Raw genomic sequence first — 24,713 nt, forward strand, 5'->3', positions numbered from 1 at the left:
TATACAGTAAATAAATTTGTCAATAAATAAAATAAAAAAATAAATTGCATTGACTATTTCTTATTCTTTTCCACTGAAAGTATAATTTGACGAGAAAAAAAACTAAAGAAGCTTTACAGATAAATCAGTAAAATAGATGAATTTAGAGAAAAAATAGTTAAAAATAACTGATCATGATTTTCTTCTATCTAGATTCTTCTTTTTTTTCTTCTTGTTCTTTGAATTTTATTTTCATCCTCAATCTTCCATCATGGCGTGAAGCTTGTTGCTCCTACTTTTCCAATTTATACTTCAGACAACATGAGGCAGTCCTGTACTCTTCATCTTCAGACCACGATTCTGCTTTCATGCATGTACTCCAGACACGACAATACTCCAGCATCGAACCCAATTGCTATTGAAACCTGACAACAATAGTACCAATCTTTAGGAAAAAGAGTTGCCACATAACTAAGATTTATTCTAAAGTCAAATCTGTTTATAATACCTTCAAAATACCAAGAACCCTAGACACATCATGTCTCATCATCTTCTTCCTTAGATATTATCATCATTTTTTTCTTTAAACACCTCATTGTCATCACAATTTGAAATCTCAACAATGTACAAAAACAAATATATATATAGAGAGAGAGACCGGAGACGTTAATTCAATTTAAGAAAGAAATGAATAATATTTGTTGAAAAATTTAAACTAACAAAAAGTTTAAAATTGAGAGAAGAAGAAGAACTCATGATATGAGGATCACGATAGAGAAGAAGATTTTTGATTGAGGTAAACAGTTATAAAATAAATACTAATTGAATTACAGAAAAACAGACCAAACCCAAAGAATATATCAGTAACTACTTCACGTAATGTTTGGATTGTGAAGTTTATAATATTTTTTAAACGGATTGGTTTTAGTGGGCTGTTTTATTTGGTTTTGTGATTGTTACATCAGTTCTTGTAACTGAAATTATTTAACATAATTATATATGATATATAAAAAAAATTATTAGGATCGGTTTTATTTATAAGTATCACCTTAATAAGTGATGTCAACAGCAAAATAAATACATCATTTATATAATTGATATAACTTTATATAATAGTATCATTTTTTGTTAAAGTGATACAACTTACAACAAAAATATGTCATTTTACTGAATTGATGCCAAATAATTTAATAAAACATCAATTTCTTATAATGATGCTAACTTTTATATATTTTTCTCATTTACAAAAATGATATAAAATAGAATCACTTTATTTTGTGATATAAATTAAGTGATACAATTCACTTCTTTTTTTGTAGTGTAAGACATTGTAAAATGTACAACCAATTAAATTGATACAATAAATAATAGCGACAAAATGACTTGGAGATATAGTCGTAGATCTTTGTAACATTATGTCTAATTTTGGTGGAGTGTGAAAGTCGAGTTGACATTGAGTGCAAAGCGTGCTATCATAATCGTTTTTTGTATGTTTTAAGTGTAAAACACAATTATCGTACTTTTAAAATAATTAAGAGGTATATTATCGTGCAAGTCACACAATTATGGAATTGAATTTGAACCAAAGGGGTATGATGAATTTTAATTGTCATTCTATGAGGCTTTAAGCTTCTATTTTTAATTTGGTCTAATCATTCCGCATAAAGAGAGTGATATATCCTTATAGGATCTTGTCTTTTACCTAAAACCCAATCTTTATATATAAAGATTATAATCTGAGAAGCCAAAATCTATTGCCTTCAACTGTAAGGTGTCTTCTTTTGAGGTAAATAGAAAATTCTGAAGCAAACAGTTTTAGGTATAAGATGGCGATAAGACATCAAATGTATAAGCAAAAGAAAGGGTCTTTAATCACCTCGGGTTTGAGATCTTGTTGTACGACACTTTGGAGATGACAAAATGCAATTATATACAATATTTGTATCATAATAGTCTTTGTATCTCCTCTGTGTACTGCCCCCTTACCATGAGAATATTCAATCCTAAAGCTCTCCTCCTTCACACAGATTAAAACAACAAAACACTTGTTAAAGATTCTCGTAGGCTGATATAGGAACAAACTCTAAACTAAAAGAGAGCTTACTCCATCACTGTATGGATATTATCATGATCCTAATACGCATAATAGAAATAAAGGAGGTCATCATGGCCAGACAAAGCTCTCAATATCTTCACTTCTATACTCACATCTTCAATGGCAATAGCCGTCTTCATCTACACAACAAATTACAAACATTCTAATAGATCTCATCACTACAACAGAACCAGAAGATATCAAATCAAAAAGCACTAACCTTTTCTTTGAGAATAACTTTAACAGCGACTTGTTGTCCTTTGTTATCACCCTTAAACTTGCATGACAAGTGTGTCAAAAATGGTCACGACCGTCTTATCACCAATCTCGTACTTGCTAGATAAACTCTTGGAGAATCCAAAGCTCTTATCCAAACCCACCCCACCTCCTTCAGCTTCGCTACTTTCAAGGATTGCCGTAGAGTGTGGCTTCAAGGAGCCGTGCGTCTCGTGAGAACAGCTGTGATGGTTTTAGCCGGAGACGGAGGAGGAAACGGCCGTTCGAAGAATTTCTTAGTCGCGGAGTTCCTATTAATCGTCAGAGATCTGTTGGAGAAGTGGGCTGGAGTCGGACTGTAAAATGTGGGAAACCGCCGTGATCTGTTTAATGTCACAGATGATTGGTAAAGGCAACTGTTACAGAAGGTGTGGTCCAGAAGCGTCGTGATTTGAAGACCACATCGGTTTTCCTATGCAATGCCAATTGACAGTGAAGTGTGAAGAAATGCAGGATTTTGTATGAGTTTTAAGTAGGAAGAAGTAATGAATCTGTGATAACCATCAAGAAGGAGCTGCCTATTTATAGATCCAAAATCGCGAAGAAACCGAAGAGATCGAAGGTTGTGAAGTAATGAGAAGTAGTGGGGCTCGACTTAACTAAGATTAAATGTAAGGTTTATGGCTTCAGCATAAAGTGGTGAAGCCGTTACTCAGTTGTGGTGTATGACTAAGAAGCTGAGATTAGGATTTAGAAGACGTCGGGGTTGAAGACAATACACAAACATAATATATCTAACTCTGGGCCAAACATACCAAGGTCCAAATATTAAAAATTCCACAAAACCCAAAAAAATACATAATACAAAACAAACGACAAAGCCCAAAATATACGATCCGTAAATGACATTTTAAACGCAGGAGAGAGGGTGCTGTGCTGACGTGTCGCGATTTGCCCCTCCTTCGTTGCTTACGTGGACGCAGGAGGAGAAAGGCAAGTCTCCTTTATTATATAAGATGCTTTCATGATTGTTCCTAACGAATTTATTTTGTTAATGAAAATAATGTTAAGCCATGTAACTTTTGTACCATTTGAATGTACCGTTTAATACTTTGAATACAGAGCTTTATATCTTACTGATTTCACTAAGTATTGTGCTAACCATACATCCATCACACTAATCCCATTCCCACATGTCATATAATAAATGATTTAAATCTTCAAACTATTCGAAGTAAAACGCAGCCAGTACCTAATCATGGTACTTAACTTGGTTACATTAGGGTGGTGGTCGCTTAGGGTTCGGAGAGATTCCGGCCTCTGCTTACCGTAATCAAGAGTTTTCCGGTCGTTGTTGGCTTTGGAAGTGAGGTTTGATGTCGGATGTGATCGTGGTGAAAGTGTCCGATGATGGCTTCTTCGTGTAGGTGCTTTTAGTTCGACTCGAGTGGTCGTTTATGGCCATAAGATGATTTCTAGTTCCCCGCAACTCTTTTGATGCTCTCTCTCCCGGTGTTATGTTCTGATTCTCCAACAGTTAGGCGACGGCCTGACTTTAAGAGTTAAAGTCTCGCGTTTCGTCACTGTTGTATATCTCCTTTGGCTCTGGAGGTTGTTTGTTCATGGACAAGAAATAGGCTCTTTGGTTCGCAAAGACCTTGGATGTTTAGTCAGTCTCAAAAGTCATTGCCGTCTTTGAGTCAACATCTCGTCTAGTTCACATCCCGGCCGTGGTGTAGGCTTTGTTCCTTCTACGATGGTGCAACTAACTTTCTAATGTAGGTTTGGAGACTTCGTTTCATAATGTGTTGGCGGATACAACCCGATCTTTTGCAGACTCTGTTGGCGACAAAAGCGAGCGCTTGCTCTGCTGGGCTGTGGTTCAAGGCGTTGTGTGGCGTTTCATACAAACCAGCTTTTGTGGCTTGCAAGGCCTTGGTATTTGAACAATCCCCTTCGGTAGTTTGAGCTTCATAGACAGAGAAAGGTATAAGCTTTGTGGAGATCATCAAGAACTAGCTACTCCGGAGACGTCCAGGGAATTCCCGACATCCGAGGCAACGAGGAGAACCTCACTTTCCCGAGAGTTACGTCGATGGTTGAGAACGGCTACCGATGTCGAAGGATTTCAAAAAACAAACTAGCGGAACGTGCCGGGTTTAGTGGGTGGGCGAAGCTAGGTTGTAATAGTTTGATTTCGATATTTTGTTCGAAACAAACTTGTAACCGTCTCTGATTCCCGATTCATCGGGCATATTATATTTATCATATATATATATATATATATATATATATTTTTTAAAAAACTTGGTTACATTGGAAATCATGTAGATTAATGTCAAATTAGTAAGAGATTGGGTTACTGTATAGACTTTTATTCCAAAAGATGCTCAATTTTCTATTATGCTTTGGGTGGTCATTCTAAAAAATTCAATATTCATACTCATCCGAAATAACCAATCCAAAGGTCACAACTTTTGGTTGTGCATGGTTTAGATTTCTTGAGCTAAACATACAGAGATTAAATTGCCGTTAACTTTAAGTATTTGGTTTGCATAATTTCGGTTTCCATATTTAATACGTACCAACATTTCATCAATTGAAAGATTCTAAAGAGTTTGATTGTTTCTAAGATGGTTTAGATTAGTTAAGTGCTGTCACATAAATACGGATATGATTTAAAAATATAGGTACACTACAAGAAAACTTGTAAATAACCACAAATGAGCCACAAAAAATTTGTTGCTAGAGTTTTACGGCTACAAATAGCTACAAAAATAGCCACCGTATTTAAAAAGTAAAACTTGTGGCTATTATGTAGATTTTTGTGGCTAATTTTGCTACAAACTACACTTATAGCTTTTTGAGGATAGTTAGCCACAAATAGTCACAAGACAGTTTGTAGACGTAAAAAATCCACTATTAACCACAAAATAATTTGTTGAAGTATTTAGCCACAATGTAATTTCTGGCTATTTAGAGAAATATAGATCCTAAACCTATTCTAAACCCTAAACATACCCTAAAACCATTTATCCTAGATCATGAATTGAACTCTTAAATACAAACGTCAAACGATATGAATAGTAATATATTTTAGATATATATATATACACTAAAAATATTTATTTTTTGTGTTTAGGTTATATTTTGATATAAATATGAACATGTTGAAATCGGTGGACCAACCAATGGAGAAATAAACTATTGTTAGTAAAGCTAATTACTTAAGACATTTGAGGATCATGAGGTATATACACTTAAACCTTTACACAATGACTTTTAACTTTTCTTGTTCTTAATTTGACATTTCTTTTCAGCAATTGTTTTTTTTTTATGTTCTCTATGCAGGAACACAAAAATAGAAAAAGAAAAAATTATCCTCGACCAATGATATCAAACTACCTAGATCACATCCTCCCATCCAAACCCTCTACTATAAACCTAAACCCTATACACCAAACCCAAAATTTAAAACATCAAACCTAATTTCATTTTAAATCTATACTACATAAATCAAACCTTAATCTAATATTCTAAACCCCAAACTCAAACCTTACATATAAAACCATGAATCCAATATTTTTAAACTTCAAATATATTATTTAAACAAACTCAAATTTTTTTCATGTAAACAAATATATAATTAATATCTATTCCAATCTTTCTAAATTCCGTAGCGATAAATATAATTTAAGCAAAGCCAATTATGGTAAAGTCATATATAATTTAATTGAATGTTTTACATAAAATTTATTAAAACATGCGGTCATGAATCTAATTCATTATATATAGTATAATCATATAAGGAATGCAAAAAAAAAAAAAATCTTTGGCCAAAATTATATCCTTCCGCCAAATTTTTCTTCCTTCCCCGCGCACATTTTGACCAAAATTAAAACGATAAACAAAAAAAGAAAAAAGAAACTCTTCTAATTTTTCATTGGTTGACAAAGTAGCTAAAGGATTGCTATTTAGAATTTTGGACCATTGATTAAATTTGATCCAATGGTCAAGATCACTTTGTGTTTCTTCCTCGTGTCTCTCACTCTCTCTTTTCTTCACAAAGATCTCATCTCTCTTTCATTCCTGAATCTCAAATTCTCAATCACGTTGCTCCAGATCTTCTTTCTCTCATAACTCTCTCTTTAACCATACTACTTGCTCGAGCTTGTTCACCAAAGCTCATCACCGTAGCTCGTTTGTCATCGCAACCACCAAAGGCTCGTCGCTGTCACCACCGAAGCTCTTCGTCCACCACACATACAAAGAAGAGAAGAGAGGATGAAGAAGATCCAGCAAGTTAGAGAGGACGAAGACGAATACGATGCTGGAGAGAGACGAAGAAGATGAAGGTATCTCTCACTCTCAGATTTAGTTTTGTTTTTCATTTAGGATACTGATTTTGATGTTGTTATCGATTTAGAAGTTAGCGATGGGGGAGAGAGCGTGACGAAAGTGGGAGGACGGCATATGGTGGCGAGGGTGGAGATGGACAGCAGATGGTGGCACCGTCAACTCGAAGCAACGAAGCGGCGGAGAAGACGATGACCAATTCTTTTTTTTTAGGTTTAGTTCTTTTTGGGTTAAATTCTTTAAAAAAAAGTTAATTTGGTTTAGTTTTTTTGTTGTAATTAATTTGACTTAGTTTGTAAATGAGTTTCAATTTGTAAAGTGGCTTTAATTTATAAATAAAAATTTATTCGTAAAGGTCGACAAAAAGAAAATTTACTCGTAAATCAGTTTATTATATACCAAATTTAATATATCAGACATATTTATATTTTTATTTGTAACTTATTTTGTGATTTGTAATTTATATTTTTTTAAATAAAATATTTTCTACCGATTCAAAATGTGGTTTTATGTGGCTAAATTAGCCACAAAGATAACTTTATGCTATTTGTAGATATTAGCTACGAATATAATTTGTGGATAGGTCGTAGAAAGAAAGCCGCAAATAGCAACGATTGTCTGATATCCACGAGCTCATAGTCAGCGAATTATATTTGTGGCTATTCGTAACTATGAGTGAAATAGCCACAAAATTTATAGTGGCAATTCTCAGATTTTCTTGTAGTGGTAGTTTGGTACCAACCGTTCTTAACTTAATGAGGTGAGGATAGTCTGGTTAGCCAGGTTAGGTATATATGAACATATATTGGTTAATGTATATTTTTGTAGATTAGTGTTACAAAAAAAAAAAAAAAAAAGTATATTTTTGTAGATGGTTGATAAATTGATACTGTTCTGATCATATTTATCTACTCATCGCATTTTTTTTAATAACACAAGCAACCGAATTCAACAAAACTGAAAATATGAGTACATTTTCTTCAATACTTTATTGCCCAAAGGAAAAAGAAACATATGCCAATTAACTCTCTTTTCTCTGATGCATGGTCAGAGCAAAGAAAATTTACCGAAAGCTTTTTTTTTTTGGGGGGTGGGGGGGGGGGGGGGGGGGGGGGGGGGGGGAGTTTTAAATTACAAACTCATCCTATTGTGCATAGTATTTCAGTTCTAATTTTTAAAATCTCAAGTTAATCAAAGATTATTAAGATCTGAAAATTGTCAATAAAGTATCCATAAATTGTGTTATTATACAGATTGAGGATATTGATTAGTTAATATATTCCTGAAAGAAATTTTATATAGTAGTATGTACCATCAAATTAAAGCGTAAGAACTGAGAGATATCTATGTGTTGGGTAGGAACATGACAAGACAATAACGTCCTCCTCGATGAAATTCAGGAACAGAACTAGTCTTTCTACTAGACCTGGTCTCTCAAATAGTCAAATAGTAAAATCTGACCGAGTTAATATTAATTAATGACATACTTAACACACGTCAAAGTGATAATAATATGATTTATTTATTTTTCTCGCCAAAGTGATGATAATATGATTTATTTATTTTTCTTGTCAAAGTGATGATATTTATCTTTTCAAGAATCTATTTATAATTAGGTCAACTTTTTTTTTAAAAGAGATGATAATTCTTCAGAATAATAACCTTTTCCGAAATATACGATTGGGAGACCTAAACGGTGTCGTATAAGTACGCAAGGGATATAAATAGAGCCACCAAATAGCCAACGTAGTTCACATTCACTTGCTCTCTTTCTCCAAAGAATCTGGTTCGTTTCAATTTTATTCTCTCTCCATTTTTTTGTATTCTCGAATATATCTTCATCATCGCTACTTTCCTTTGCTTAACTTTTCAGCAGTTTTTCTGAATAATTTTAACGACTTTTCCTTTGTGTTTTGGTTTTAACGAAGGCACAGAGCTAGGAAAGCATGGTGGGTGGTGGTTCTCTTGAGGATATCAAGAACGAGAATGTTGATTTGGTATGAACTCTTTCTTGTTTTTAAACAAGTATCTATTTAAATTCTTATATTTTAGATGCGTTTGTTTAATGTTTTGGTTAATTTTTCAAAACGTAAATTTGTCAACAATATGTCGCTTGAGTTTGATTATGTTTTAAAGCTTGAGCTCCTCCACTTATACATCGATTCGATCTTGATCAATAAAAATCCATGAAAAATTCATACTTCTGATTTATTGGCGTCTTTCACGTATTTCTTTTTTTTCCTACTAGATTTTGGAAGTTTAGTCAATTGAAATCACAGAATCACGAGAATTTAGTTAGTCAATTAATCAATTATGTTAAGTGCTTATCACATAAAGCAGTAGTATTATTAAGTAGGACTCTTTTACTTTCACATGATTAGTTTTATTGTTACCTAATTTGAAAACTGTTTCTTAGAATGGTTATTAGTCAAATTGTTGGAAACAATTAGTACGTTTTGGATTTTTTCATACTCACGGGAAATCGCATCATCAGTATCATCAATGGTTTAACTACTTCCCTAGCTAGATGAACCTAACCTTCAATATTCACCTGATTTTCTGGACTCGGTTAATGATCCTATGTTATATTGACCGATTTGCCCCTATCATTGTAAAATATGCCCTCAATAATATTAAGGATAAATTTGTATTTAATTTAAAAATTGCAAATACTAGTGTTCCTTATTTAATTTATTTGAATACAGAGTTTTACTTTTTTCTTTGGTTTTGTTTTAGTTATGATATTTTAGTATGCTAGTTTGTTTTGTTCTCACAGGTAAACTTTGACTGTTTTTTACCAAAAAAAAACTTTGACTGTTAGTAGAAAAATTACCATACATCGTATCTATAACGTTTTCAGTTCAGCATAGAATATAATATCATCGTTTCCATTGGACTTGCTATGAATAAAAATTATTATTATTATTTTTTTTTTCCTGAACATTGCTATGAATAAAGAGTTGGACATTTATTTTTATTTGCATAACAGGTTTAATAATATTACACACTTTTGATAAAAACATTGGATCATGTTCATGTTTTAATATTAATTAACTGCAGGAGAAAATACCAATTGAAGAAGTGTTCCAGCAGTTAAAATGCAGCAGAGATGGACTATCTGGAGCAGAAGGAGAGAGCAGACTCCAGCTCTTTGGCCCCAACAAACTCGAAGAGAAGAAGGTAACACTAAACTTTTCATATGTAGTTTTTGGCTTAACAAATCTAAGTGAAGTGACTAACCACAAAAAAAAACAAAAAACAGGAAAGCAAGATACTTAAGTTCTTGGGGTTTATGTGGAACCCTCTCTCTTGGGTCATGGAAGCAGCTGCAATCATGGCCATTGCCTTGGCTAATGGCGATGGACGTCCACCTGATTGGCAAGACTTTGTTGGTATTGTTTGTCTTTTGGTTATTAACTCAACCATCAGCTTTTGGGAAGAAAACAATGCCGGAAACGCTGCTGCTGCTCTCATGGCTGGTCTTGCTCCCAAAACAAAGGTTCCCTTTCAACCTCTCATGTTAGCTCTCACTATTCCACTAGATTTCTTGTTCCGCAAGTAACAGTATATGTTGTGTAGGTACTACGAGATGGCAAATGGAGTGAGCAAGAAGCTTCTATTCTTGTCCCCGGAGATATCGTGAGCATCAAGCTAGGTGACATCATCCCTGCTGATGCACGTCTCCTAGAAGGCGACGCTTTAAAAGTTGACCAATCTGCTCTAACCGGTGAGTCTCTCCCTGCCACAAAAGGTCCAGGAGAAGAAGTCTTCTCCGGCTCTACTTGCAAGCAAGGTGAGATTGAAGCCGTTGTGATAGCCACTGGAGTTCACACCTTCTTCGGCAAGGCTGCTCATCTCGTTGACAGCACAAACCAAGTGGGACACTTCCAGCAAGTCCTCACCGCAATAGGAAACTTCTGCATCATCTCAATCGCTGTCGGTATAGTCATTGAGATCATAGTCATGTACCCTATCCAGCGCAGGAAGTACAGAGACGGTATCGATAACCTCCTGGTGCTTTTGATCGGTGGGATCCCCATTGCAATGCCTACTGTCTTGTCTGTGACGATGGCCATTGGTTCCCACAAGTTGTCTGAACAAGGAGCTATCACTAAAAGAATGACTGCCATTGAAGAGATGGCTGGCATGGATGTTCTGTGCAGTGATAAGACTGGTACTCTGACGCTGAACAAGCTGAGTGTTGACAAGAATCTGATTGAGGTTTGTGCAAGAGGCGTTGAGAAGGAAGAGGTTCTGCTCTTAGCTGCTAGGGCTTCAAGAACAGAGAATCAAGATGCTATTGACGCTGCTATGGTTGGTATGCTTGCTGATCCCAAAGAGGCGAGAGCTGGTATTAGAGAGATTCACTTCTTCCCATTCAATCCGGTAGACAAGAGAACAGCACTTACTTACATTGATGGTAATGGAGACTGGCACCGTGTAAGCAAAGGAGCTCCAGAGCAGGTAACTAGAATCTCATTTAAGTGTTACTTGCGAGTCAAGTAATGTCTCTAACCTTTTTGATGTTATATACAGATTCTTGATCTGTGCAATGCAAGAGCTGATCTGAGGAAGAGAGTCCACTCAGCGATTGATAAGTATGCTGAGCGTGGACTTAGGTCATTAGCTGTTGCAAGGCAGACAGTACCTGAGAAGACTAAAGAGAGCTCTGGTGGTCCATGGGAGTTTGTTGGTGTGTTGCCTTTGTTTGATCCTCCAAGACATGATAGTGCAGACACCATTAGAAGAGCTTTAGACCTTGGTGTCAACGTCAAGATGATCACTGGTTAATATCTTTCTAAATATATATATTCTTATATAATAATCTTAAAATGCTTGCTTATGGTTGTATTGGTTTTGTTATAGGTGATCAACTTGCTATTGCCAAAGAGACTGGACGTAGGCTAGGGATGGGATCAAACATGTACCCATCAGCTTCTCTTCTTGGTAATCACAAAGATGCAAACCTTGCTGCTATTCCCGTTGAAGAGTTGATTGAGAAGGCTGATGGCTTTGCTGGTGTCTTCCCAGGTTGGTGTACAAGCTTGCTCTCTCTTTCTTACATGTCCCTTCTTTGTTTGTTTATGTTACTATTTGAATCTGGCAGAGCACAAGTATGAGATTGTGAAGAAGTTGCAAGATTTGAAGCATATCTGTGGGATGACTGGTGATGGAGTGAATGATGCTCCTGCTTTGAAGAGAGCTGATATTGGTATAGCTGTTGCTGATGCTACAGACGCTGCACGTGGCGCTTCTGATATTGTTCTCACCGAGCCTGGTCTTAGTGTTATCATCAGCGCGGTCTTAACCAGTAGAGCTATCTTCCAAAGAATGAAGAACTACACAGTGAGTGTGCTCTCCTCTCTTTTAAGCTATAACTTTATTTTATAATACATTTTTCTAATCACCAATGTCACTTTGTGTTTTCTAACAGATTTATGCAGTCTCTATCACCATTCGTATAGTGGTAAGTAATCAAACTTTGTATATATTCTTGAATATTATGTCAAATAATCTTTTTGTTGATGAGTCTCTCTTTGTATGTTTTGAACAGTTTGGGTTCATGCTCATTGCTTTGATATGGAAGTTCGATTTTTCGCCGTTCATGGTTTTGATCATTGCTATCTTGAACGATGGAACAATCATGACCATCTCAAAAGACAAAGTGGTGCCTTCTCCTACACCAGATAGCTGGAAACTCAAAGAGATATTCGCAACTGGCATTGTCCTTGGAGGCTACATGGCTATAGTGACTGTTGTTTTCTTCTGGGCTGCTTACAGAACCGACTTCTTCCCGGTATATATATCTTGACATTTAAACACTCTCTATGTCTCTCACTCAAATCACATAAGCATAACTCTGTTTTGTTTTTCTATAGAGAACATTCCATGTGAGAGACTTGAGAGGTAATGAACATGAGATGATGTCTGCTTTGTACTTACAAGTCAGTATAGTGAGCCAAGCTCTTATCTTCGTCACCCGATCAAGAGGCTGGTCTTTTCTTGAACGACCTGGTTGGCTCTTGCTTATTGCCTTCTGGATTGCACAAGCGGTAAAAGCATTTAAACATTCTTCTTGATTTATAAACTTATCTCATCACTGATTCATATACTTTGATGTTGTAGATTGCAACTGGTGTTGCTGTTTTGGCTGATTGGGAGTTTGCTAGAATCAAAGGAATAGGGCTTGGATGGGCTGGAGTTATCTGGCTTTACAGTATTGTCTTTTACATTCCATTGGACATGCTCAAGTTTGCAATCCGTTACATACTATCTGGAACTGCATGGAACAATCTCATTGACAACAAGGTATGTTTTTGTTTCTTAGTTACTTGCTTACTACGTTATTCTTGTTCTTAAGACCAACACAATCTCTTTGTCTCTCTCTTTTTGTGTTAAGACTGCGTTTACGACTAAGCAAAACTATGGGATTGAGGAGAGAGAGGCCCAATGGGCTCTCGCACAGAGGACTTTACATGGTCTTCAGAATCAAGAAACGGCTAATGTTTTTCCTGAGAAAGGTGGCTACAGAGAACTGTCTGAGATCGCTGAACAAGCCAAGAGACGAGCTGAGATCGCTAGGTAATGATAAATATTCCTAAGGTTTATTATCACCAATTAACAAAAACCTTAGGTTTCTTGTGAGTCAAGTTAACATTAGGGTTTTGATGTGTTGTTATTGTTGGTTGAAGGCTTAGGGAACTTCATACGCTGAAAGGGCATGTAGAGTCAGTGGTGAAGCTTAAGGGACTTGACATTGAGACAGCTGGTCACTACACCGTTTAATAACAAGATGGACTCAATAGAAGATGATTAAGGAAGAAGAAGATCGTTTGTTTAACGGATGATAATATCATAAGATGAGAGGCAATAAAGTGTTGTTTTAGGTGTTTTGTGTTAAGTTCCTCTAAACTCCTTGGGGCTTTTTTTTTTCTTCTTCTTCTTCCTTGATTTTAGACTTTAATTATAATTGTGGTTTCAGTTTGCTCTGTGTTGGAGACAAAAGATAAGATAATATAATAATTTCTTAGGTTTACACAATTTAGTTTAGATATGCATATCATAATTCTTCTTAAAAGTTTAATATCCTCATTTGGCTAATTATTCTGAACTTCTTACACGAATACAAAAACCTAATATACGATTGTATGGAATGTCTAAAGTGAACAGCATCTATAAAAAAAAATAAACGAATAGAATAACATTCTCATATCCCCTAGTCCCCTAGACTATATTTCAGAAGTGATTTTGCCACAGGTCCTCTTTACAATCAATTTCACAAAACAAATATGACATGGCTACTGAAATTGATGACATGGTTTCCGGAAAAATATGACATATATAATTTCATTTAATGTTGATTTATATTTTTGGCAAATTTATTAGAATATGGTAATAATTCATATATTACATTTAATATTGATATTTCTTTTTGATAAACTTTTTTTAAATATGATAATAGCTCATACACCATCTATAAAATAAATATATTTATATATAACATTTTAAATTTTGAAATATTATTATTTTTGTATAATTATACAATTTGTATTACTAAAACTTTCAAAAATTTCTACAATTTTTTAAAAATTTATATATCTAATCGTAAGAACATTAGTTTCTTATATATCTACAAATTTTATAAATATTGTTTAGGCTAAATTTTTGATAATTATACAATTTTATATCATTTTATTAGTTTTATACAAATTGATTTAATATATATCAAATCTATATTAAATATTAGTAAGAAAATAGTAAAATCTATAATATTTAAGAAAATTTATTTTTAAATATGAGTTAGATTTAAAAAATTTCTTACCACTTAGTTTATCAAAAAAACAAAAGAATAACATTCTCATATTTATCTTGGTCCAAGAGAATATCGGGGTCCGGTTCGATTACTTCTTCCGACCGGTTAGATATACATAACCGGATATCATAATCCGTTGTAGATAGTGGATACATGTGTTCTTGAGTAGACCACTAGTTATAACCCACGTGGCAATCTCTTTATCACAAAGCCAAAAGCTAGAAAAGAAAAGAAACCGAGAAGACGAGAAAGATCTTTTCGAAACAGAACAGAGAGACAGCAAAAATGTATTTCGCAGCTATAGCTTCTTCACGACAAAGCTTTCTATCAAACACTTTCAGTTTCCAAGACAGTTTTAAATTCAGATACAGTAATAAACTCACTCGTCCTAAGTCAATCTGTTGCAAGTCTCCACACCACGACGACGAAGAAACTGATTCTTCCCGGTAGTTTTATTTATCTTTAAAGACTTTTTCATTCTGATTTCGATTTTGTTCTCTTATTCAATTATATTTTTTGTTAATTATTTAACAGGAAACATGAGAAACAGCTGGCGAAATTGGCAGTCGCGACCTTAGCGGTTGGCGTTTTGGCTTTGGGATCCGTTGGAGATGCGTCTGCGGCTAAGAGCGGCGGAAGAATCGGTGGTCAAGCGTTTCGGTCTTCAGCTCCTCGGCCTCCTCCTAGGATAAACAACCGATCGAGGTAATTATCTTTTTTTTTTTTACCAAGATCTTATTTTGATTTTAATTATGTGGTTACATGTTAAGCATAATAATCAATAAATAAAATCTCCAAATAAAAGAGGCTTCATAAATGGGCCTTACAGATCTCATGTCCACATTATAGCCCATTATTATTAAACTTTAAGGCCCTTGTATTTTGTTGATTGGTTTCATTGGTTGTGTAGTTTTTCTCCAAATAAACTCACAAACTTTAGCTTTATGTATCAAACATGTATACATAAATTATACACAAAAACATAAAATGTTATACTGATGATTGTATTATTTGTTAATTTTTTTATATTGTAAATGCAAACACAAATATAAAATTGGCGTAGTTCAATTATATCCTTAACGTAGATTTCTCTTTACAGGACCAACATCTACGTGAATCCTCAGGTTGCACCACCTTTAATCGGTGGCTATGGATATGGCTACGGCGGTTGGGGATGGTCACCGTTTTCTTACTTTGCCCCTGGTCCTGCGGTGGCAGTTGGTGGCGGTGGTGGCCTGGACCTCCTAGTTCTCTTCATGTTTTTTGGGGCCGCTTCAGCCGTGGCCAGAAACTTTTTCCGATCAAGAAATGAAGAAGACGACGAAGATGACTATTAGGGCCGGGAAAGAATAAAATCAAAGAGGCATGTGTTATTACAAACATAGTCAAATATACCATTTGTGTTAAAAGTTATGATGAAACAGACGGTTTGTAAACCTTGAGATTAGTAACTAATTAAGACCAATCCAAAAACTTATAGCAAACTCAAATTGAATCATTCTCAAAATTTCAAATTTAGCATATTTTCTGTTTTTGTTGATACTTTATATTTTAAGTTCCATCCTTCTTATAATCATTCCTCACTGAGCTTCTACGAGCACGTAAAATGAATTAAAGCAAAAATATATACAGAAAACAAAATACTTAAGGGTTTATTTTGTCAATGGTTGATCGGTGTTAACTCAGAAACATAATAAGAGCTACTACTAAAGTAAGCAAATCTGGTAAACAATAATACAATAGTAATAAATCAGATACAAAGGGGAAAAAAAAATCAAGAAGAAGAGGAAGAAGGAAAAATAAAGAGTCGGTGAATTAACAAAAATCAAGAAGTTCGGTTAATACTCAATCCTTGAAAGAGCCAATGAGATCTCTTCTTCTCTCGATCCAACGACGTCGTACTTGAGCTGCTCATAGGCGTGTTTGGTCCACTACTTTCTTGATTATTACTGTTATTGTTATCATTGCTCTGATTATTACAGTTATCTGATGATGATCTAAACGACGTTGTCGATGAGTAGTCCATGTCCTTGTTCGTAGATGAAGAAGACATTCCAATGCTCAATGTCAGTTCTAGTTCGCTCTCTTCAATATGATCCGTAGTTTTGTTCCTCGCTCTAACCTCACTTTCGAGGTCTATGCCTGACCAGCTTCTGATTCTCTCTCTTGGACCGGTTTGGTCTTTGTTGTTAATAGTACAATATTGGCTTCTATGTTTGAGCTGGTCCATCATCATTTTCTGTATATTATATACTCTATGCAGCTCTCGTACCTGCGATAATCATTTTGTTATATACTTATATATATGGTTTATCTCAAACCAAATTAGAACAATCAATCAAATCCAAACCAAACAGAAGTTTTGAGCATAAAATAGTGTAACTTAGTTGGACCTAAAAGAAAAAACAAATATTAATCTAATTATATTTTTTGTCAACTATCTAATTGTATATACATAATACATATATAAATGAAGTAAATATACTGAACTTGTCCAACCCAATATGAGTATATAAACTAGGTAATAGAGAAATGTAATTCGTTTGTATCTAAAGACTATAACTATTAATATCCAAAGAGCTATAAAGTTGATTAATATAAACCAAAAAGGGAAATTAAACTCAAGGCAAAACCTACAATAATAAATAGAAATCGAGTTTGAATCACTCCAAACAGATCCATATATATATACTCTATTTATTTTTAGTTTGGTTACTTCAACAAAAATGAAAAATCTGATGTTCTAAACCAAAACTGAACACGAAACAAAATTGAATAATCAAATCCATATATATGCGCAACATATGCATGCGTTAGTATATATATACGTACCTGTTGCTTGAAAACATCTTCTTGGGTTTGCATTGTATGTCTGATCGATTCAGCTTTTTGCTTTTCAAGAGACCTATCCATTGGCCTTTGGAGATTTCCGTTGACCATTAACACCAAATCTGATAAATCCACCACGATTAACACTCTTTAACCCAAATGAGTTTGTCGTAATTGGCTCAACAATCTTTGTTCCCATGCCTGAAACGTATTCACACACTTCAGAAACATTTGATGATTGTTAAAACACATACATGTGATTATGATGTTGATGGAGTAATCGTCAGAAGCCACTACTAGTTCTTGAAGTGATGGGTTTATAGACAAAAGAAGGTTGACTAGTGGGTCACAATTTTGAATTTGATTAGATTCTATCTCATGGTATTTTCTCTCAAAGCCAAGTGTTTTAGTAACCGAATCAAAATGTCTTTCTGATCACCACCAAATCGATGGATACACAAGTTAGACCACAAATTACTGGGTTATAATTTAAATAAAAAGTTGTTAGTAATCAGAGAAGTGGAAAATTAGAAATTTCCAAATAAAATGACTAAGCTAATTTTCCGACAAAAATGATCTGCCACGATATTTTTTTTATTCTGGACAACATTATACGACTTCTCCCACCAATAAGGTAACATTACAAAATAATTTTCAACGGAAACTGAATTATTTATTTTTATAATCAATGCAAATAATATCTTGATTATTTCTTTTAGTACTCTTATATATATATATATATATATACTATCCATGAAAAAGCATTGCTATGAAAATAAGATATCTTAATCTTATGTCGTAAACGATTCAAAAATATGATTCTATAACTAAATGGTTTTAATAATGATGCAAAATAGTACCAGAGTATTCACTAATACTCTTTTGTTGGTAATTTCACTACTAAAGTTTAAAATATAATGATTCGACTCGTCACTTGCAATAAGTATAAAATGTGAACCTTTCGTCAAAAAAAAAAAAAAGTATTAAAATGTGTAGTGAAGATTGGCAAAGGACGATAAAAAAGAGCAAGTTGTTGATTTTTTTCAGTTGCTTTTTGGATAAGCATGACTTATATAGAATATGAGAAATTAAGAATTGTTAAGAGAAAACATATAGACTATACAAAACCACTGTTTTCTTTTTGAAACTTTGGTTACAAAACCATCGTTGTCATCACATCTTCGATTGGTTGGCTTCATTTTCAGCTTTAAAGTGTATTTTATTCAAAATGAAACAAAAAATAAAGCACATATCTTCCCGTGGTTTACTTCATTTATTTATTGTAAAAGGAATATTCTAAATATATTTCATGTCCACTTTATCATTAATTATTAATAATATCTTATACTTTTTCATATTTAGTAATTTTATCCAACTCTTTTGTTTTAACAATAATCTAACATTATTATTATTTAATATAAATTAAACATTATCATGTTAAAAAATTATTACATAACATAAATAAACAAACACAGAACACCATATTTTGTATAAAAAAAAGATTTTATATAATTTTTTCTTTAAATGATTAATAAAAGTGTTTAGAAGTAAAATGAGAACTTATTTATCTTCTTTATTTTTAAACGAATTAAAGTTCTTAAAATGAATATTCTCATGTTTTTCAATATAAATATCTAATTAGATGAAAATAATTGTCGAAATTTTGAAATTGATTGGATAATATTGACATATATAATTTATTTCGGTAAAAGATAAAAACAAATAAAAATTAAAGACCAATTTATAATTTAAAAAATTCAACTTAAAAAATGAAGCAATAAACAGTATTGCTTCAAATTTGAAGTCATATTGTTCATTGCTTCAAATTTTGAAGCAACATTGGAATAGAATATGTTTTAAAATGAAACAAAAGTGAAAAATGAAGCACCATTTGAGATGGTTTTTAAAAACAAAAACTACAAAACAACAGAAAAACACTATTCGAGCAGTCGGTTTAAAATCAAATAAGATTTCCATTTTAGTATAACACTATAACTTGATGATCATGCAAATATTGCCTATTTTCTATTTAAACGAATATATACATATATATATATATATATAAACGAATATTATATTATATATATATCTGTCACATCGTCCATAATGCTCTTGCATTCATGCAAAGGGGACTGTGTCGCCTAAGTTTCCACTGATACTTGTTTCCTTCAATGTTTGAAAAAGTTGCCTACACATAAATCATATCTTTTTTTTTTTTTTTGAACACCACACATAAATCATAGCAATAACTTATCTATGACTCATGTACATCTGTGATCTATCTATACACACGCGCGCATAGACATAAAAGACATGAGAAAATCATGTCTATGCATCTATATTTGTAGGGAGCCAAATTACCTCAATAGGGGATAAGACAAGGGCAATAATTTGGTTGAAAGATAACGTTTATTAAGTTCAACGATAACGTTTGTGATGTATATATGTATATTTCTATAAAAATATCTGGTTCGCTATCAACATTTGATTATTAACTATACTTTTTTTTGGTAAACATGTTCAAATATATTACCTATTTTGGTTATTTACAGAAGTTACAATGTAAACGGGTAGAGAAAGAAACAAAAGACTAAACAACGACCATTAACAAATGAAAAAACGTAACAGTCAGGGAAGAAGAAGAAGAGGAGAAGACTACATACAAACATATTATCAACTATACTATTCACACAGGTCTTGAAATTTAAAACAAACTTAAGCCAATTGTGACTTTCTTTTTTCTCTTACATATACATATATTTGTATTATATATGTGTGCAGAAAGTGCCACTTGTATACAGATCTGTTCCATTGTATAAACGCACACACATATACATGTATAGCAACCCTTTCTACAAATAGTTCAACACTTGCATCGATCCGTAAAATACCCACCGAAATGAATATATATACTCTATAAAAGTTACCAAAAAATTACCTGGAAAGAAGAGTGGCCAAGCTGTGATTCTCTCCAAAGAAGGTCATTGATAACATGCATGTTCTAAGCTCATGCCCCAAAACTCACTTAAAGAAGCCCTTCAAGACGTACTGCACTGCACTTACCTTATAGAAAATGTTTCTTTACCAATTTCCTCCAAAACATAACATAATAAGTATTCCAGAATCTGAGAGATCACTTTTAAGATTTTGTCTACAACAATATAAAGCAGTGTGGAAGGAGGAATAGAGATATAGAAAGAGGAGGGTAGAGAGAGAAGATGGAATAATGGGAACTGGCAGCTAAGGCAATGCTTTAAATTAAATAAGGATAAAAAAAGACATACTAATATATGTATATATTGTGAAAAAAGAAACATATATATATATATATATATATATATATATATATATATATATATATATATATATATATATCCTCTCATATTGTGTTAATGGTTGATGAGTTCTATTTCGTTAAGCTCGTCTTTGAGCGCAAGGTGGAGCACTCCTCTCCTGAAGTTCTGTTTTACTCATCTGCCTCTCGACTTCGTGTCTTTGTTAGTTTTTAATGGGTTTGTGTTGTATCCATCTTTTGGCTCAGGGTGATACATGTTACCTCGCCGGCGTATGGTTCTGGAAGGAATGTATTCCTTGCCGGCTCTGGTTTGTAATAATTGTTGTTTTTATGTTTAATATAATCTAAAGATGACAAAAAAAAAAAATAATATATATATATATACATATTGTGATGGAAGTTAAATCGTTCTGAAAGGCTAATTTTTGACAGGCTGTGGTATTTGTGAAGGAGGCAAGGAAAAGGCTGAAAGTTATCTTATAAAAAAGCTGAGATTTTTCATATGCTTACTTGCTTGGCTTTCATCGACAGATAGAGAAGACACAAGGCAATGACTACTTTGTTAATAAAAAAAGTCTCTAACTTGAGAGTCATTTATTCTCTTCACGAAGATGATTTTGTTTTGATTGATTTACATGTCACAATATATAAAAAATGAATTTTTAGAATATATAAAAATATATTGAAGAAAATGTTCACCATGTTGTAGTTTTAACTCAAAGATGATAAATTGTTATGTTCAAGAATTTACATATATATATTAATTATTACTGATAAAATATAGAATCCTAAGTCTTATGAAAGTATATTCTGTAAATTATGTGTATATAATTTTCTTGCAAGCGGCGGTATGATGAACTAGAAAATGATTTACTAGCCAATATATTCCTGACAAGTTCTCACTGGACATGATCAACATATTATTATAACAACCAATTGAAGACATAGCTTCTATCTTCTTTGTAACAAAATACTGCCGTGCAAACCCTTTTTTCAGAAAAAAAAAAAAATACTGCCGTCTCGTTTTTGTAGTATTTTTACAAACTAAAATGATTCCACGTTATATATATTCTTCACTAATGTAAATAAAGATGTATATTTTCTCCACCATCATCATCCGTACGGGGTATTATCCAACCATACAAACCCCCATGATTGTCATTTTTGATCTGACACCAAGTTAAATTAGAGATATCCCTTATACTAAATCACTTGTTTATAAATGGGATAATAACTTTTCAATTTTCGTTTCCCTGTGATGATTTTATAAATTTCGTTTTGAATGCATATGAAAACGTTTTGTACATATATAATGGAAATTAAAATAAATAGTTGATGTTTGAATTAGCTAGGAGCTTCTATCAACCCTAGACTCACACAAATTTGTCGGGGACGAGTGCATATAGGCTGACTGACCTACCGCCCGAATAAAATTCGTAAGGAACTAATGATAACTTTGCTTCAAAAGTCTATAAAACATGTTATAAATAGTGTAATAAGTTGCTAGCAACATCTTTGTAAACGAAAATTTGGTATTAATCTTCATTTTATCCCAAAATTGTTATGAATAGTGTAACTACATTATTTCTTGATTTATTGGAAATTATTTGGCAAAATGTCAACCGGTCAATTAATAATCGATGAAGTCTTAAATTTGGAACATCATTGTGTTTTGTTTTAAATATGCCAAATGAAAAAAGATGAACCATAACAATTAAAACCATATAAATAGAACTTAAGCTTCTTCATAAGACTCTAAACAACCCATCAAAGAATAGAAAAGAAAAATTATCAGCACATGATTTAATGGCATTTATTGTTTATTATATAATATATAAATGATATACTGTGGTTATTTTAATATGGCTTGTCTTAACTTGTTTCATTTTAACAAAAAAAAAACTTGTTTCATTTTCTCCTCTCAAACAAATCTACTGCTAACATGGTTTTTGTTTCCAGTTCAAGAAAAAGAAAAGAAATCTACTGCTAACATGGGATTTGATTACGCACCGACTTATCGTAATTATTTTTGAATAAATATAGGTCAATATCATAATAATAATGATTATTGCTCATTAGTTCATTCATTACTTAGACATACTATCGTATATGAGTTATTTTGGAGTTCACAGATCTAGCTGATCTTTTAAGTTTCAACTAATTGCCGGTGCATTAAGAAACACATCTCATTGTATTTTGCTATTACCATCCTTAAATCCAGATACAAAATGAGTACTGTATCTCAATAAATATAAATTCAAAAAATAAAAAACTATATTGGTCTGCGTTTAATATTTAACTCCAGGATTTTGTAATAGAAAAACAAAAATGATTCCTTCCGCGGATGCATGCGTATGTTAATAAACTAATATAATTTCAATAAACAATTTAATGTGATAAAAAAAAAGAGCTGGCTGGATTAGCGGAACCATGTGAGACGAGAAGCAAGGAGGAAACAAACTCATACTACTATATAGAAATCTAAACCCACACAAAACATGATCTCAAGTACAATACTTAAGAGTAATTAGAGACACGATCTTTGCTTTTATTGGCTTAAATAAAATCGGACTTGTTTAGAGTTCCCAAAGTTTGAATCTGCAAGTCAACATCTAAATTTCGTAACATGATATATATATATAGACCAATACTTACAATGTTTTTTGATGTGGATATATTATATTTGTAAGAGATAAACGGTGACGGCCGAACTGGGAATACACACGGTAGAAAATAAAGCGTAATCAGAGCCGTTTCTTAACAGAAACAGATGAAGCATATGTTTTGGGGCCAGTGGCGTTAAATAATCTTTTGGGGCCAAATTTTGCAAAGTTATCGTTAGTTCATTGATTTGTTAAGCCGTTCTTATTGGATCATGACACGTGTTCAAGACATATGAATGGTCTAGGGTTAAATAATTTTTTATTAAAAACTTGGGACCAAATTATTTTTATGGCTCTTCTTTTCCACGAAAATAATAGTTTTACAATTTCTATTTGTTTCACAAACATAATAATTTTGTATCTTTAATGTAATTTTATAACTTTTTATTTTGTCCATATTAGTTAAAACAATTACTACATATAATATTTTTTTTTAAATTATGTATTAAGATAAAATTATTTTAAATATTTAAACTCTCTTTTAAAAAGTGTGCGAAAGCTTCAAAACAACTATCCTTACGAAAGGATACCTTTTACCTCTTTTTAAGTTTAGATGTTTGTTAAACCATTTCTTTTTGCTTTACCTAACACAATTTGTTTGTATACCTGAAATTAATGGGAAAAAAAACTAAAGATAATCAAAGTTATTTTGTCCGCCGCAGACTAGATAGATGATACAATATAAGAACAGACGAATAAGAATAGACATGTGTGCTATCTAAATGTGAATAATATTCTTTTCATCGTAATATAAATTATTTGTATTGTTGTTATACCCAAACAATCACATATTGAAAACAAGAATCCAACCGAGAAATCATCCAAATATTTTAATTGAAAATAGCATACAATATGCATTTGGATTAAACTGAATTAAAACAATTCACTTTACTAAAATAAATAAAAAGTAATTAGTTCTTATAGTTAATTAGTTTTTTTTTTCTTTCTAAAACCTTCTCAGGTAATTCTTATGTATTCTAAAAATGGTGTTTTAGGTTGTTCACACATATTAACAAACAATAAATAGTTATTTTTGTCTATTATTTTCTAGTTTTACTTTATTTTTTAAATTTTTTAAAATATTTACTTTCTAATTAAATTTAACCATTATATTTTTACATTTGAATTTATATTTTAATTTTAAAATAAAATATATTAACTGAAATTAAAAATATCAATTTTTATAATATAAAAAAAATTTATAATATCATTTTTTTAAAAATACGGAAGGATTAGTTTTTTATTTTCTTAATAGTGAACCTTATATTAGTTACACTCTTATGATTTTAAAGAATCTATTATTCTATTCCATAAAACTACATCCCCAATATATAAATGGCGAAAACAAGGAGGGGTGACTTTGTAATCTTATTATTATGGTCCATTGATTTGATGTGAATAATGTAAAAGGACAGAAGTTTGCTGACGTTGTTTTTGTTTATTTTTAAATTAAAAATACATATAGCA

At 32.5% G+C, this 24,713-nt stretch overlaps 2 protein-coding genes, 1 long non-coding RNA gene and 1 pseudogene across 6 annotated transcripts; 3 read left to right on the forward strand and 1 right to left on the reverse strand.

Annotated features, from left to right (window-relative positions):
* The first annotated feature begins 6,144 nt into the window (after window positions 1-6,144).
* On the forward strand, window positions 6,145-7,000 carry LOC125581511. Its single transcript, XR_007319133.1, has 2 exons — window positions 6,145-6,645; window positions 6,717-7,000. It is a non-coding gene; the product is annotated as an uncharacterized LOC125581511 (long non-coding RNA).
* A 1,357-nt stretch (window positions 7,001-8,357) lies between these two features.
* LOC106452560 (ATPase 3, plasma membrane-type) lies at window positions 8,358-13,682 on the forward strand. Of its 4 annotated transcripts, none has more exons than XM_013894710.3 (14): window positions 8,360-8,432; window positions 8,575-8,643; window positions 9,707-9,826; window positions 9,909-10,145; window positions 10,226-11,110; window positions 11,183-11,432; window positions 11,513-11,677; window positions 11,754-11,992; window positions 12,081-12,113; window positions 12,201-12,443; window positions 12,526-12,699; window positions 12,773-12,955; window positions 13,047-13,228; window positions 13,339-13,682. In XM_013894710.3, exons 2-14 carry the CDS (start codon window positions 8,593-8,595, stop codon window positions 13,430-13,432), a joined length of 2,856 nt encoding a protein of 951 aa, XP_013750164.1. In that variant the 5' UTR covers window positions 8,360-8,432; window positions 8,575-8,592; the 3' UTR covers window positions 13,433-13,682. The 4 variants fall into 4 exon arrangements, with proteins under 4 accessions (XP_048603056.1, XP_013750164.1, XP_048603058.1 ...); XM_048747102.1 differs by having other exon boundaries at window positions 8,397-8,432; window positions 8,581-8,643; XM_048747099.1 differs by having other exon boundaries at window positions 8,358-8,432; window positions 12,081-12,443.
* Window positions 13,683-14,643: 961 nt separating this feature from the next.
* Window positions 14,644-15,991, forward strand: LOC106452558. The gene is made up of 3 exons (XM_013894708.3): window positions 14,644-14,905; window positions 14,994-15,164; window positions 15,559-15,991. Exons 1-3 carry the CDS (start codon window positions 14,745-14,747, stop codon window positions 15,794-15,796), a joined length of 570 nt encoding a protein of 189 aa, XP_013750162.2. The 5' UTR covers window positions 14,644-14,744; the 3' UTR covers window positions 15,797-15,991.
* A 95-nt stretch (window positions 15,992-16,086) lies between these two features.
* LOC106452557 lies at window positions 16,087-18,016 on the reverse strand (annotated as a pseudogene).
* Window positions 18,017-24,713: the final 6,697 nt, after the last annotated feature.

Source organism: Brassica napus, chromosome C2 (assembly GCF_020379485.1).
Source record: "Brassica napus cultivar Da-Ae chromosome C2, Da-Ae, whole genome shotgun sequence".
Taxonomy (NCBI): domain Eukaryota; kingdom Viridiplantae; phylum Streptophyta; class Magnoliopsida; order Brassicales; family Brassicaceae; genus Brassica; species Brassica napus.